The sequence below is a fragment of the Nicotiana sylvestris genome, chromosome 12, assembly GCF_000393655.2.
Source record: "Nicotiana sylvestris chromosome 12, ASM39365v2, whole genome shotgun sequence".
In the NCBI taxonomy this organism is placed as follows: domain Eukaryota; kingdom Viridiplantae; phylum Streptophyta; class Magnoliopsida; order Solanales; family Solanaceae; genus Nicotiana; species Nicotiana sylvestris.
The window spans coordinates 105,889,089-105,904,864 of record NC_091068.1 but is presented as its reverse complement, the minus strand read 5'-3'; the positions used below and the strand labels follow the sequence as shown (position 1 = coordinate 105,904,864).

The 15,776-nt window shown below is 37.7% G+C and overlaps 1 protein-coding gene across 12 annotated transcripts; it reads left to right on the top strand.

Moving 5' to 3' along the window:
- The first annotated feature begins 55 nt into the window (after positions 1-55).
- LOC104248232 (secoisolariciresinol dehydrogenase-like) lies at positions 56-15,620 on the top strand. Of its 12 annotated transcripts, XM_070165061.1 has the most exons (6): positions 57-162; positions 1,183-1,243; positions 7,373-7,517; positions 12,747-12,879; positions 13,817-13,856; positions 14,619-15,620. In XM_070165061.1, the coding sequence occupies exons 5-6, from the start codon at positions 13,819-13,821 to the stop codon at positions 15,409-15,411; spliced, it is 831 nt and encodes a 276-aa protein (XP_070021162.1). In that variant the 5' UTR covers positions 57-162; positions 1,183-1,243; positions 7,373-7,517; positions 12,747-12,879; positions 13,817-13,818; the 3' UTR covers positions 15,412-15,620. The 12 variants fall into 12 exon arrangements, with proteins under 12 accessions (XP_070021163.1, XP_070021162.1, XP_070021156.1 ...); XM_070165055.1 differs by lacking the exon at positions 7,373-7,517; XM_070165054.1 differs by lacking the exon at positions 7,373-7,517 and having other exon boundaries at positions 1,166-1,243.
- Positions 15,621-15,776: the final 156 nt, after the last annotated feature.

Below are 15,776 nucleotides of genomic sequence, written 5' to 3'. Positions count from 1 at the left end.
GTGCCCGACACATATATTGAATGAAATTACAACACGTTGCTTTTTCAAAAAGGTACAAGCTTGACCAGCTACAGCCTAACAGGGTTGTAGAAAAGTGAAAAAACATCAGTGGAGTGGGGTAATGAATAATGATGATCAAGAAAGATTCGATGAATTTAAGATGTAAGTCATTCTGGTTTTTGTTCTTAAACGTATTGATTTGGTGTATATAAGAATTGTTCATACACAGATTCTTTATCAAGGCTTTCTCAATCCCTATCTTATTCATCAAATGCAAGGAAAAGAATAGAGAAAAGGAAAGGAGAAAATCTTTTTAAATATATGCTAATACTTCTTTATTCAGCTTTTATTTTTCCTTTTTTCTTATTTTAAAACAAATTATGTGAGTAGCATTAAACAATGGAATAATTGATATGAGTCTTTCAAGTTTGATTGGAGATCGTATGACAACATCGACATATATGTTAAACTTTTGTAAACAATAGGAATACTATAAGTTGAAAGAGTTTAAATTTTATGTATCATGCCATCAACAAAGTAAAACACATACATTATCTGATTATTTATAAGGTAATTTAAAATATTTTGCAATTTGAGTACATATAACTTTTGAGAAAAAGATTATACATATCTTAAATGCATAAAATAAAACATCGAAAATAGGGGAAGGAATCGAGATATAGTAAAAAATGATTAAACGGTCATTTATGTCTGGGTAGATTTAGAATAGCTCCTTGAGTATAATATCTTAAGCATATTTGATCAAATTTTGTTTCCGAGAAATAGTTAACAAATTGTAACTACAAAAATATAAAGATTTAATGGGAATTCACATTTAGAGATGCAGCTTTTGCAATTTTTTCCATTTTTGGTCTATTTCTGGTGTCGCAACTTTTGAGGTGCAAATTTTGTTTATTTTGGTCTATTTCTAATGTCTGTTGTAATTTTTGTGTTGTAATTTTTAGCATTCGACGGGAATTTCCTAGCATTTCTAGTTAAAGTGCTCAGTTTTGATAAACTTAAAATACCGAAACTACTCAAAAATAAACTTAAGAGACTATTTTGAACTTACCCACAAACATAATTACCATTTTTGTCATTTTCTCAAGAAGTAGTATAAGGGGTCCCAAGTTTTTAAGTTTCACCAATTCAATCTGAACGTCAGCATTCTCCCGAACACAGAAGAAGATGGTAGTTTGGTCTTACCCACCAACACTGAAACAGCTCAAACTCATTTGTATGGGTAATAATCTTTTTCCTTCTACAGTTTTTTGAATTGGTGCATTTATACTTTTATATATGAATCTTTATTTCATTTCCCCTTTATTACATTTTTCATGTTGTTTTTCTGCTTTAGTTCATGCTTTTCTTCATAATCGCTGAAAAAGAATCAAGTTTCAATTTTTATGAAAATGCAGTTTGTCCTCTATTATCTTCTATTCCTTGTGGGGTGGTTGGGGGCCCGGGGGGGGGGATGTTGTGCCTTTGGAAATAAAGAGGAGAGTGTTAGTAATTAGTGGAAGTTATATAAAAAAAAAGTAGCAAGGCTTATTATTATTGAAAGACTTGCTAATTGAAAATGTAGGGGAGGAGGATCCAAATTAATTAATAAAGAAAGAAAGAGAACATGTTGCTGTTAGGAGGAATATATCCCAAGTTCTTTTCAGTTGCTGCAAATCATTTAGCCAGTCAATTAACAGAGAAGCAAAAATAAAATAAAATGATAAAGTACGCAGATTAAATTAAAAAGAAGAAGTATTTGGTTGCTACTGTTTTGCGGAATTGTGCATCCAATAGCCAGGACTAATTACAATTATAAAGTAGTAATATTCCATCGTGATGCTTAGATTATATCAGCTAATTGCTACTTACTGCAACAAGTTAAGGTGAGTGGGTAGTATGAAGTTTTAAAATGCACAAGAGGAAAGATAATTTTATTCATGAACGACAAGCTCTTTATATAGAGCAGATACAAACGAAAATACATTAAAGGTGGAACAAACTGATATGATAAGATTCTGTGCAGTAGGATACACTAGAATACAAGAAACTAACAAAATCCTAAACTTAGAAAATAGGAAGCTAATAACAAACTCCTAAACTGAAGGATATCAATTATTATCCTTTAATACGCCCCCGTAAGTTGGGGGTGACTGGAACAAGCCCCAACTTGTGAAAATTGCGCAGAAAAGTGGTACGCGGAAGAGGCTTCGTGAGGATGTCGGCAACTTCATCAGAGAGTGAAGGTGACGAACCTCAAGTGCTTTTTGTTGAACTTGCTCGTGAACAAAATGGAAGTCAATAGCTACATGTTTCATCCTACTGTGAAAAACTGGATTAGCACAAATGTAGGTGGTACTAACGTTGCCACAGAGGACTGTTAGTGGAGCAGACAATGGGAAATGAAGCTCATGGAGCAAATTCGTGAGCCAATTGACTTCAAAAACAACAACTGCAACAACTCGGTACTCAGCTTCCGTGGATGAGCGTGAAACAGACCTTTGCTTTTTGGAAGACCAAGAGATTGGTGAGTTCCCAAGGTAAACAACATGACATGTTGTTGATGTTATGTCTTATGGATTTCCAGCTCAATCAGAGTCAGAATAAGCAAGTAAACGATCTGTTGGTTGTCGACATAGCTTAACTCCCATTGTGCTGGTGTGTTTTAGGTAGCGCAACAAACGTTTGAAGCTTTCCAGTGAGACACTTTTGGATAATGCATAAACTGAGACAACTTGCTGACAGCAAACCCGATGTCAAGGCTAGTGAAGGATAGGTAGTGAAGCTTACCAATGATTCTTCTGTAAAGTGAAATGTCAACAGCAAGTCGGCTTCAGAATCAGTGAAGGAGTAGGTTGATGTCATCGGTGTTGGGACACCCTTGCATTCAGCCATGTGCAATTCATCCAGAAGATCCATGACATATTTGTGTTGAGACAAATATATGGCAGTTGGCATTGATATTACTTCAACACCCAAAAAATAATGCAAGAGCCCAAGATCTTTTAGAGAGAATCGTTGAGAAAGAGTATCAATGATGGACCTGACACTTCTTCCAATATTACCCGTAATAATTATGTCATCAACATATATGAGAGTGTAGACAGTAACCTCTACAATGTGAAGGATAAACAAAGATGAGTCAGATTTGGATTTAACAAACCCAATACTTCTCAAATAGTTGGTGAGCTCGGTGTACCACGCCCTAGGAGCCTGCTTAAGTCCGTATATTGCTTTTTTAGCTTGCAAACATATGTTGGACGTTCAGAAGACTCGAAACCAGGAGGTTGTTTCATGTACACTTCTTCTTCAAATCTGCCTTGTAAGAAGGCATTATTGACATCCAACTGATGAATAGGCCATGAGCGTTGGACAGCAATTGCAAGGACCAAACAGACTATTGCGGGCTTGACAACGGGGCTGAATGTAGAATGATAATCCAACCCAGGCCTTTGCGTGAAACCTTTGGCTACTAGGCGAGCCTTATACCTATCAATGCTTCCATCAGGTTTATGTTTAACTCTAAACAACCACTTACAATCTACAACATTCCGAGAGGGATCACTTGGAACCAAATCCCACGTCTGATTTCTGATTAGAGCATCATATTCTGCTTTCATCGCTTCTTTCCAATGGGAGTATAGTTGTGCTTGACGGTAGGAGCGGGGGATTGGTGGTGAGAGGTTGGTTTTGGCAAGAAAAGTCTTGGGTTTCAGGCTATTTGTTTTTGATCGGGTAACCATTGGTTGAGGAGGGTGGCTTGTTTTGGTTGCGATGGAGGAGAAAGAACGTGTTGGGGTTGGGATTCTATGGGTGGATGTGGTTGAGGGGCTTGGAAAATGTGGTAACTTTAGAGGTCCGACGGCTATAGGTTTGAATAATGGGTGGTTTACTTTTTGCCGCATGAGGAGGGAGGATGGGTTGAGTAGGGGAGGAATAATCAGAGTTGCTAGTTGGATTGTTGGGATAAGGAGGAGAATTACTTGAGCTCTGTGACGCTGCTGGAGAAGGAACATAGCAAGACTTTTGTATACACGTAGACAACGACAAAGGTAGTTCAAAATAATGTGACTCTGTTGGGATATCTGTGTGTGTGCCATTTGGTGAAGATACGTCATCCCAAGTAATTTTAAATTCAGATTTTTATAATTAGAGAAAATATTGGCAAAAGGATAATTATTTTCAGCAAATACTATATCTCTCGAAAGATAAACTTTGGAGGTGGTTGGGTCAAAACATTGATGGCAATAATATTTATTTGAAAATCCCAAATAAACACAGGGCTTTGATTTTGAATCAAGCTTATTTAGTGAATACGGTTTTAGCCACGGATAACATAAACAACCAAAAATTTTGATGTTTTCATAATTTGGTGATTCTTGAAATAAAATCTCATATGGAGACTTATCTTTTAAAATTGGAGTTATCATTCTGTTAATGAGAAAAACAGCTTGATGACATGCAAAACTCCAAAATGTGGCTGGTAATGAAGCTTGATGCATTAGAGTTTTGGTAGTCTGAGTGTTAAAAATAGCGTGAAGTGAGGAAAAGCGACAACCCCCATTTCACGAAAAGCGAGAAGGGAGAAGCAAAGCGCTCGCTTTTTTTAAGTGAAGCGGAATTTAAAAAAAAAATTTAAAATAAATATGGTATATACAACACATGTAATTGGGCAGAAACTGGGCAGAATTTTTCTGAAAAATATTTGCCAGCATTTCGGCGCTTTTTGGACGTTTAGAAAGAAAAAAAAAAGAAAAAGAAGAATAAGAATAAGAAGAAGAAAAAGAATGAAAATAAATCTGGAAAATATACCTGTTGAAACTAAGTTGCTGTTGTATTGTTGAGGTCTTGAAGAAGAAGAAGAAGAACCCTAGTTTGCTTGAACAAATCGCTGCTTGAAGTGAGGAAGAAATCGTTGGTTTGAAGAACCCTAGTTTGCTGCTGAAGAAGTCGAAGAAGTGCTAAAACAGAAACAGCGATTTAGGTCTTTTAATTGAAAAAAGACTTTGGGTCTTTTAATTGAAAAATCGTCCGCTTTGATCGCTTCTGGGCGCTTCACCGCTTCTCGCTTTTTAGGGAGAAGCGGTCGCTTATGCATACCTGAGCCGCCTTTAATGGCAGTAGTGATACCCCTCCCGCTCCGCTTCGCTTCTCGCTTAAAGCAAGGAAGCGCCCGCTTTTTTTAACACTGGGTAGTCTCGACGACATGGCGACGACGTCGTTCTACCATAGCAATTCTTTGTGGAGTATAAGGTGGGGAAATTAAGTGTTCGATGCCTTGTGATTTTAAATATGAAGTTAAGCTTTGAAATTCACCTCCTCCATCAGTGTAAAAGGATAGTATTTTTGTTTGATACCGACATTCGAGCAAAGGATGTAGTGTTTTGAAAGCATCTAAAACCTCATTTTGGTCTGTATTGTTTGCAGCCACATGTACTTTGAAAATTGATTGACGAATAAACATAATATTTTTTCTATCAATAGACAAAACTGGTGAAGGCCCCACGAATCACTATAAATAATTTGTAGCGGCCTTTGACTCTGCAAAGAACTTGTCGAAAAAGATTGCCTGTGGCTTTTATTTGATTGGCATGAATTACAAATCGAAAGAGAGTCTTTCATAACTGGAATGGAAAACCTTTTCAAAAATATATCTAAATTACGGCGTGTTGGATGCCCAAACGCCGATGCCACAAATCTAAACACATAGCCACATTGCATTGCGGTTGAGAAGAAGCGTTGTCTAGCGGCCATTCATAAAGTCGTCCTCTACTCCGTCCTTGAACCAGCGGCGCCTCCGTACTCAGATCCTTCACAAGATAAGAGAATGGAAAGAATTCAATGGATGTTTTATTGTCACAACAAAATTGGGAAACTGAAATTATGTTGTTGGCAATTGAAGGGGAGCAAAGGATATTAGATAACTGAAAGCGAGAATTAGATGCATATAAATCAGTGTTACCAGTGTGAGAAATTGGTATGGTGTTACCATTTCCCATAGCAATCTCTTTTAGACCATTGTAGTCATTAATGTTTGTAAGACTTAGGGCATCCGATGCAACATGGTGTGTAGCCCCTGTATTGACTATCCACGAAGCAGGTTGTTGCGTTTGTCGTCCAGCAAAGTTAGCTCGTGCCTGAAAATGATTATGAGACTGAGAGCGGCAAACTCGAGCAGAGTGTCCAATGCGGTCACATAACTGGCACACTAAGTTGTTGTCTTGCTAATTGGCACGACGATTGCGCCATGGCTGAGAACAATGCTGCTGGTAGTTATTTTGACGCCTGTTGATGTTGTTGGTCCTTGTTTGAGAGCTGGTCTTTTGAGCAACAACCGCAGTGATTGTGGTGGAAGTGTGAGGCAGAGCATTGTGTTTGAGAAAAAGCTCATTGTCAATAAGCTTTTCAAATAGTTCTTCATATGAGATAGGTGTGTCACATGCTTGAATTGCTCCTGAGATTTCTCGATATTCTGGTCCAAGCCCAGTGAGAATGACAATTAGTTCAGCGTTGGTGACAGGTGCTCCTGCAGTCGCAAGTTCATCGCAGAGAGAACGAACTTGATTGAGATAGTCCGTGACAGGAAGGTTTTCTTTGGTGAGACGAGCAAGGCGATCTCGCAAGTTGAATACGCGAGTTTGAGACTTATTGGCATAAGCAGTATGGAGGGAATCCCATGCTGCTTTGGCAGTGGCTGCAACAGCTACAGTGGCAGCAAGAGTTGGATCAACTAACGCTAAAATAACGTTTTGGATCACCTGGTCCTGACGAAACCAATTAAGATAATTGGGGTTGGCAATTGTCTGGTTGTTTGTGGTGGTGGTCTGGACAGGAGAAGTGATAGTCCCATCTAGATGGCCATAGAGATTGTGTCCTCTCATGAGCATGGACACTTGTGCCTTCCAGAGGGAGAAGTTATGGCTGCCAGCAAGTTTGATCGGAAGTTGGGTAACTGGGTTGAATTGAACAATAGAGGTGGTGCTTGTTGCATCAGAATTGGTAATAGAGGGTGCCATTGATACCATATGAAGTTTTAAAATGCACAAGAGGAAAGATAATTTTATTCATGAAGAACAAAGCAAATACAAACGGAAATACATTAAAGGTGGAACAAACTGATATGATAAGATTCTGTGCAGTAGGATACACTAGAATACAGGAAACTAACAAAATCCTAAACCTAGAAAATAGGAAGCTAATAACAAACTCCTAAACTGAAGGATATCAATTGTTATCCTTTAATAGGTAGTTGTCCTCCATAAGCTTCAGCAACAGAATATTTTATCTTGACAATATGAGCAATTTTTTCTAGCCAAGAAATTTCGTTGTTGATGTTAATGTCAATGTTGTAACTTGTGTATTTTCATTTCAGTAGGTTGTAACTTGCGAATGTTCATGAACAAATGGTCTTTGTTTCATTCTGTGTGACAATACATACTGTGGTATGAAATGCTGCCTTGTTTGTGAGTTATCATCAACAGCAACAACTAGCCGTTACTCGCTGCCAGCTTTGGAGGGTAAATTTATGAACTTAGTCTGTGCCGAAGAATAAAAGGCTGACTAAACTTGCGTCAGCTTTAATTTAGTTCCCTAAACTTCATTTCTGCTTACTGAACCATAAAAGTTTAGAGGCAAGGGCCATCGACATAGGCACCTTGTAATTAGCTATCAGCAAACTACACATATTTAAATTGCTGTCTAAACATTTAGTTTGGATGACAAATCTGTGGCATAGATTTTTTTTTTTTTTTTTGATGAAGTAAGTGAATATTATTAACAAAAGGCATCAAGAAGATGCAGATGTTACAAACAAACAGAAAGTATCGGCCCAAAAATATCAACAAAAGATCTATCATAAGACTAAGGAGCTGATAAATTCCAAAAAGGATTCAGGGTATAAACAAGGGTAAGATTAACCCAGCTAAAAAGATTAACTAAACATTTGGCTTTAAGAGAATGATTGGCAGTTGAGACCTCATCAAAGCATCTCTGATTCCTTTCGGTCCATATACACCACAAAATACAAGCAGGAACCATAGCCCAGATCCTTTTGATGGTTTTATCAACTTTCCATGAGCACCAACTCACAAAAGCCTCCCTGACACTACATGGCATAGACCAATGTAGACCAAAAAGAGTTAGGAACATATTCCACATTTCTGTTGCAACTGAGCAATGAAGAAACAAATGATTATTGGTTAGCTGGGACTAAGAAGGGATAGGATTTGATTAGCGCGCTTTCCGCCTGTCCTTTCCTTACTCTGTCTATGGTATGCCTGAGATGACAGTCTTTCTCCTTGGCTTGTACTCGAGATCCGATGACACTGCATGGCATAGACCAATGCAGACCAAAAAGAGTTAGGAACATGTTCCACATTTCTGTTGCAACTGAGCAATGAAGAAACAAATGATTAATTGACTGAGACTTGCAGAGGCACATGTAACACCTATTAGGTAGCTGAAAATTTCTCCTGATGAGATTGTCTTGTGTTAAGCAAGAGCCCTTTAGAGTAATCCAGCTAAAACAGATAACTTTTGGTGGCAGCTTAGTTCTCCAGATTAATTTCCAAGGCCATTGATCAATCCTTTCTTCATTGGAGCTCAAGTGGGAGGAGCCTGCTTTAACGGAGTAAGTGCCCTCTTTGTTGTTGCCCCATTTAAGGCTGGCTCTTCCCTGGCTGGCGACTATGTTGTTACGCAGGCTTCCAAGAAGTGAAGCCAGATCTTCTATCTCCCAATCATTAAGATCTCTTCTTAGGTTTAGATTTCATGTATTGTCCTCCCTGTTTTGAGCAATAGTAGAGTCTGGATTGGTTGCAATTAGGAATAATCTTGGGTAGACCTCCTTTAGTGTAGTGTGCCCCAACCATTTGTCCTTCCAAAATTGGATGTGTGAACCATTTCCCACTTGCAGTGACGTGTTTCTTGAGAAATCCTCCCAAAGTTTCATGATATTCTTCCACAGCCCAGTTCCATATGGTGTTCTAACCATATTAGTGCACCAGTGACTAGAAGTCCCATACTTTGCTTGGATGATCTCTTTCCAGAACCCAGCTTCCTCCTGGTTATACCTCCAGTGCCACTTCATAAGCATGCTTTTGTTGTGAAGTGCCGGATCTTTAACTCCAAGACCCCCAAGTGTTTTGGGCATTGTAACTTTGGACCATTTGACTAAGTGAAACTTATGCTCTTTACTGTTGCCCTCCCATAGGAAAGATCTTCTGAATTTGTCTAGTTGTTTTTGCACTTTGATTGGGATTGGGAATAGGGACATAAAATAGGTAGGTATACTATCCAAAACACTACTGATGAGTGTTAATCTACCCCCAAAAGAAAGGTACTGTTGCTGCCATGATGCCAATCTTTTCTCAAACTTTTCAATGATCACATTCCAAATATCAGTTGCCCTGTGTCTAGCACCCAAGGGGAGACCTAAGTAGGTAGTAGGAAATGATCCTGTGGTGCAGAACATAATATCAGCGAGCTCCTCCAAGTGAGGTACCATATTAACAGGATAAATGATACTCTTGGACATGTTAATGTGAAGTCCTGAAATAGCTTCAAAAATCATCAGAGTAAGATTGAGATATTGCACTTGAGTTTTTTCTGCATCACAGAAAATAAGGGTGTCATCTGCAAATAAGAGGTGGGATACGGAGATTGATGTGCCTGAGATGTTCCCCACTTCAAAACCTTTCAACCATTGCAATTGCTTGGCCTTTTCTAGCATTCTTACTCACTGGTAAGGAATTGAGTGGGATGATGGATTAACGGAAATGTGGATGGTTCATAGGTTTGGTATTTGCTATTGGAAAAGCATAAAATTTGGTTAAATTCCTTCATTTGTTTTTTCTTTTTTCATAGTTCAATGTGTGGCCTGGAGATACGGTCAAATTTCAGGAGGGTACTTCGTGTATAGTAATACTTGCTGCTTCTCTCCTTTTCTTTTGATAGGTAAACATCCTGCTTCCCTTTCATCTGCTTAAACAGCACTTGACAAAAATATTGCTTTGAATATGGACTCTTTTTTATTATTATCTGACTATCTATTTAGGTCATTCGAAATTGGTCATTGTCGCTGCAAGTCCGACAAACATAAGCTAATTTGACAATCTCAAAGAAAATGAATCTAAATGAAAAGATTGAAAACCTTCATTAAAAAAGAGACAAAACCTTCAATAAAGGATAAAAACGATAGAAGAAAACAAACAAACTAGATAAGTTCTGGATACCAATATAGCGGAAAGCAAAATGCTAGCGGAACCTAGAGAGAGAGAGCATGTTAATTTAATTTTTGATCTTAGCATGTTAATTTAATTTTTGATCTTAGCAGGCTAATTCATTGTGGATCATCTAGATTTGATGGATATTACCTCACTTTTCCATGAAATGGATAGTAGCAGAACATTGATAACCAGCTGCTTGAATTACTGAGAGCTAGTAGTAGTTAGTATTTGTCATGTTATTTGAAACAGTAAGGACGCCCCATGGGATGTGTGTGGACGCCGCATGGGATGGGATGCACATCAGAGTTCGAACCCTGAAACCTGATACTAACATGGGAGTAGGATAGAGAGGGTGCGCTCATACTCCCCTGAGTTTCAAACCTGTGGGCCGGCTGGAGTTGCGGCTAAGCTAACTCACAGGGATTTCTCAGTTATCAGGAAAACATACTGCTGTGGATGTACTACTAAATGTTTACAATGTAACAAACACGAATTAGACAACTGAAATGTAGTAAGGAATGCTGCTAATTTCTGAAAAGGCGAAGAATAGCCTGGTGCATAATGATCTGCTGATTTTCTATTTTCTGATATATGAAATAAAGTATCAGACTTTAGTTCAACGTAAGTTCGAGGAAGATAGAAAAGTACTCCAAATTATGGGGATGAGTGGTTGACCCCAGGTCAGTAACAAACACTCTCATAACACGCTTCTTTAATGCTCGGGTGAAGATAGGAATAGCCTTCTGGTGTCATGAACGAAAACATTCCACCAACTCTACCCTTGCAGATATTACGTTTCCTGCTTGGCCGCCATCTTCAAATCGAACATAGACAACCTGTACGTATTAGAAACTAACAGAAAAGCATTGGCCTTATCATATTCTGAATAACCCAGCCATTATTTTAATTTGGGTATAAGAACTAATACTGTAGGCTCTAGAGGATCAGTTTCTGGGGGAACTAGATGGATTGCAAGACTCGCCACAGAAACACAAAAGATTAGGTCTCTAGTTTTATGTAGGGTAGCTGCATGTCCCCGGCATTCTTGTTGTAAACTTCCTGAGTTGGCCATAGTAGGACCAGGTATTGAACCAATAAAAACAATCAGCGTATATGTACTTGAAACCCATCTAGTGTCCCTTCCTCTATCTTAGTAGAGGCACCATATTAGCCTTCTTCAGGTTGAAAGACAAGCTCACTGCCACTTCAGCTCGCAGAGTAGAATTACCCAAATCAGTTCAGCTGGACTTAGAATTGATAGGAATTCTTTCCTTCTTGTCAGGTTTAGAGGGGCTAAATAAATTTTTGAAGTACTTCACTTATTAATATCTTGAATTGAATGATTTTCCAAAGGGACAATACGGAGTTAGAGGCTATATAAGAGCAGCTTGATCGAGATGACTTGCCAAATAGGGAACTTGAAAACACTGTGGCCAAGAGAAGGGAAAAGCTAGTCAACCTTGAAAGAGTTAGAAGTTAAAGTGTACTGAGAAAAAAAGTTCTTCAGCTTATTGAGAAAAAATAAATTCAAAGAACAAAGCTATCTCTCTAATAGTCCATCAAACAGGAGGGCGAAGGCTTTTAGAAAAAGTATTTATAGTGTTTAAGTCAGAGGATTTGGTAGAGGCGGGTGCATGAGTTAATAGTGCTACTAACAGCTCCTATATGATGAGGTTTGGTGTGGAGGAAATATTAATAGAGTTACTACAGATTAATTCATACGGTAAAGTTTTAATTGTTGCAATTGAGGTTACTACAAATCTAATCAGTGTATAATCGTAATGAATAATTTTGTTATTGCTATTGACTAATCAGTGTATGCCGTCAAATTTTTTACCTTCCCTTTTTTATAAGTCAGTTATAGCATCTAAAGATTTTTTTTTACTTCATAAGTCCCGATTTCATCTTTTACTGCTTAACAAATGAGGAAGTCATTTTCTGGGTTTGGTTGACCAAAAAAAAAATTCATCAAATAGGGGAAAATGACTTCTCTCGCTTTGGTGGATGGAAGTCATTTTTCTACAACTATTTATATTTTAAACTTCATATTACTTGCTTCAATTAATACTTAGACATCGTTATTTATCTGTAATAATTTATATTTATTCAGAAAAATATTTTCCACGAAAAATGACTTTTTACCAATACCAAACACACTCCCGTTTTTCATTATTTTCAGCTCAACAACATTCATGAGTTGCTTGTAATATAGTTTTCCATTATTTTATCATTCTTAGGTGGAGTTCGAATTTTGAACTATACCAATTGAGACTAGCTATAGTGACTCCCTATTTTCTTACTTTACTTTAGGCTGATTCTGAATTTCACTGGTTTTAAGACATCACTTGTGAAATTTTAGGAAGAAAGCCAAATTTTTTGTCTAATCTACTGCTTCGTATCATGTAACCTTAATTTAAGTTTGATTAATTTTGACAATGGTTTGTCCTTGTGGGTTTCTTTAAAGTATATCCTTTGTCTCAAATATTGCTTATGTTTTTTTTTTTTTTGGAAAATTCCCAGGAAACCCGCAACCACTAACTTTCGGATGCGCACTGGGTAAGCTGCTCACTGCGCAATAGCTTGCAAATCACACAGGAAATATAAACCACGAGTTCTGATTGAGGAGGTTGCTGGTGAGGAGAATCGATCCCAGGTATCCCATGTGGGAAACCACTCAGCCAACCCTTGCGAGCATTGTTTTTGGTTTGTTAGGATTATTATATAACAAAAGGAGGTTTATCTAGTAAAGCTACCTTCTAGCCTAACAAAAAAAAGTGGATTCTCGTGTTTCTTTAAAAAGAAATTCGATGATGACAGGTCTTGTTTTCTGTAGTATGAATTTTCTTTCTTGTCATTGTTCGTTATGTTATCTATGCTAATGGCGATTAGTTAATGGATAAGACATGGGTTGTATGTGTTAAAATATTGTTGTGGGGTTCATTCACTTAAGAAAAACTTTTTTTCTTTATTAGTTTCGGTGAAACACCTAAAGCCTTTATATCTTCAGTTTATCAATCATATAGATAAGCCAATATCTGCTCTAAGCAACCAGAATCCTTTTTGTTGTTATTTAGTGCACCTTATATTTGTATATTTAGAGAATATCATTATGTTCGCTATGTTTGTTGCACATTTTAGAATTGAACAAAGGATTAAGGTTTATCCAGTTTTCCAAAGAAAAGAAAAGGAAATTGTGCCGACCTCATAAAGCTAATAAAGAAAGAAGGGACAAAAGGAAAATGCAGATACATGGTGTTGAAACATCATTTTCGTTATGAATAAGTAAGTTGGAATGAAACAAAGAAGAGGGAAAAAATGCAAATAACTTTTTGCATTATTAATTCATGGATTCCCATAGAGATCAAGACCCTGGATTTTTTTATTCCAAATTTGTCTTCACTTCCAACATTATGCAATATTCCATCTGTATAGGCTGAGTAAAATGCTCAGCAAAAAGACAATGCTGTGGAGAGTCTCCTTGGTATATATATCAGTATTTGCTTCTTCAGTCTTCAACGTAGAGTGTCCTTGGTTTAGATTTCTCATCCTAAATTAAAGCTAAGTTTTCTGTGTTTTTCATTTCTCACCAGTTATGGCTTCTGCTTCATTTCTTTCAACAATCGGCAAAAGGTATGTTTCGCAGCCCTCGATCTCTCTAATATCAATGGAAGGATGAAAATGTGATCTCCTTTAATTCATAGAACATTCTTTGAGAAGTATCCTCTCTTATACTTATTTCAAAAGGCATTTGACAGTTTTTGTTATGGACCAACATGGATAAAATTTACTGTACTAAGGCTAATCTGGAAACTATTACTGTGACTTTGATTTTTACTCCTATTAAACCTACCATATGCTTAAGTATCATTGAGATCAACTTCTCCTGTTGCTCTTGAAACATCTTAAGCTGTTTTAGTAAAGGGGCATAAGATCTTGCTCTTTGCATCCAAAAAAGAGTTGCCATTTTTTGACGCTAGTATCCGATTAGTTTGCTCGCACCTCGACTGTTTCATTGTGTACCTGTTACGTACCTCCCACCAGTATAGGCATTGAATAACTCTGCCCACCACGGCTTAGGCATATGAGAAGAAATCCCTAGTATTTTTTGTCTCCGCTGGAATGTAAACATAACTTGCCATTATTACATTATTTAGGCAATCATTTTTTCTTTGACCATTATATTATCCAATTTTCTTTAAGATACTTTCAGCTATAGAAAGTTATGATTTAGAGTGTTTCCATACAGTTTCTGAATATGTAAATTTACTTAAACAAATTTGAGAATCAGTATTCGAATTTATGCTAAATATTAGATGAGTTTTGACCTCAAAATTTACTTGCCATTCATTTGGTAATTGAGACCAATATAACTTCCATGTTCTGTATATGAAGGCTAGAGGGGAAAGTTGCGATTGTAACCGGAGGAGCTAGTGGCATCGGTGAAGCAACTGCAAAGCTCTTCTCCGAACATGGAGCCAAAGTGGTCATTGCTGATGTACAAGATGAACGCAGCAACTCAGTTAGCAACGCCCTTGGAAGCCCATCACACTCCATTTACATTCATTGCGACGTGACAAATGAAGACCATGTCCAAAATGCCGTCGATAGAACCATCTCCACATTCGGAAAACTCGACATCATAATCTGTAATGCTGGCATATCCGACGAGACCAAGCCAAGAATCATCGACAACACGAAGGAAGATTTTGAACGGGTGCTCAGTATAAACGTGACAGGAGTTTTCTTGTGCATGAAGCATGCTGCTCGTGTCATGGTCCCGGCACGTAGCGGTTGCATCATTTCCACCGCCAGCGTAAGCTCCAGAGTCGGAGCTGCAGCATCACATGCATACTGCAGCTCCAAACACGCCGTGTTGGGGCTTACGAAGAATCTGGCGGTGGAGCTGGGGCAATTTGGTATACGAGTGAATTGTTTGTCGCCCTACGCGATGGTTACGCCATTGGCGACGAAGGTTGTGGGGCTTGAGAATGAAATGTTTGAGACGGCGTTGAGTATGGCTGGGAACCTTAAAGGAGCGATATTAAGGGTGGATGATGTTGCAAAAGCAGCACTGTTCTTGGCAGGTGAAGATTCTAAGTATATCAGTGGGCACAATTTATTCATTGATGGCGGATTCACTGTGTATAATCCATCACTAGGCATGTTCAAGTATCCAGAATCTTGATATAAGGATTTGCAGTTTGTTCTTGAAATAATGTTGCATAGCAGCTGCTAATTTAATTATTATGGGAATACAGACTTTTGATTTTAGAACTGATGATATTTATCATTACCTTTACAGAATGCAGCTGACATTCAATTGGACTTCTGACACCGAGATCCTTGTATTGCATTTTCAATTTTTGATTCTTTAAAGTGAAACATTTGTAAGTACTGCGCTGCAAACTGTATTACCTAATATCAGCATTTCTTTTAAAATGATGCAATTACAAAAAAATTGTAAAATTTAAAGCATTTTATATGAAAAAGGATGATGATTGGCGAAATGGAATGCGGAAGGAGTAGGGATTTTGTTTTGGCAAGGATGGC

What these genes read in the sequence shown, in the direction of transcription:
- LOC104248232 (XM_070165062.1), top strand. Translation starts at nt 13,819, where the DNA reads ATGGCTTCTGCTTCATTTCTTTCAACAATCGGCAAAAG. An exon ending in CTTTCAACAATCGGCAAAAG is followed by an intron (nt 13,857 to 14,618) that starts GTATGTTTCGCA and finishes CTGTATATGAAG; the next exon opens with GCTAGAGGGGAAAGTTGCGA.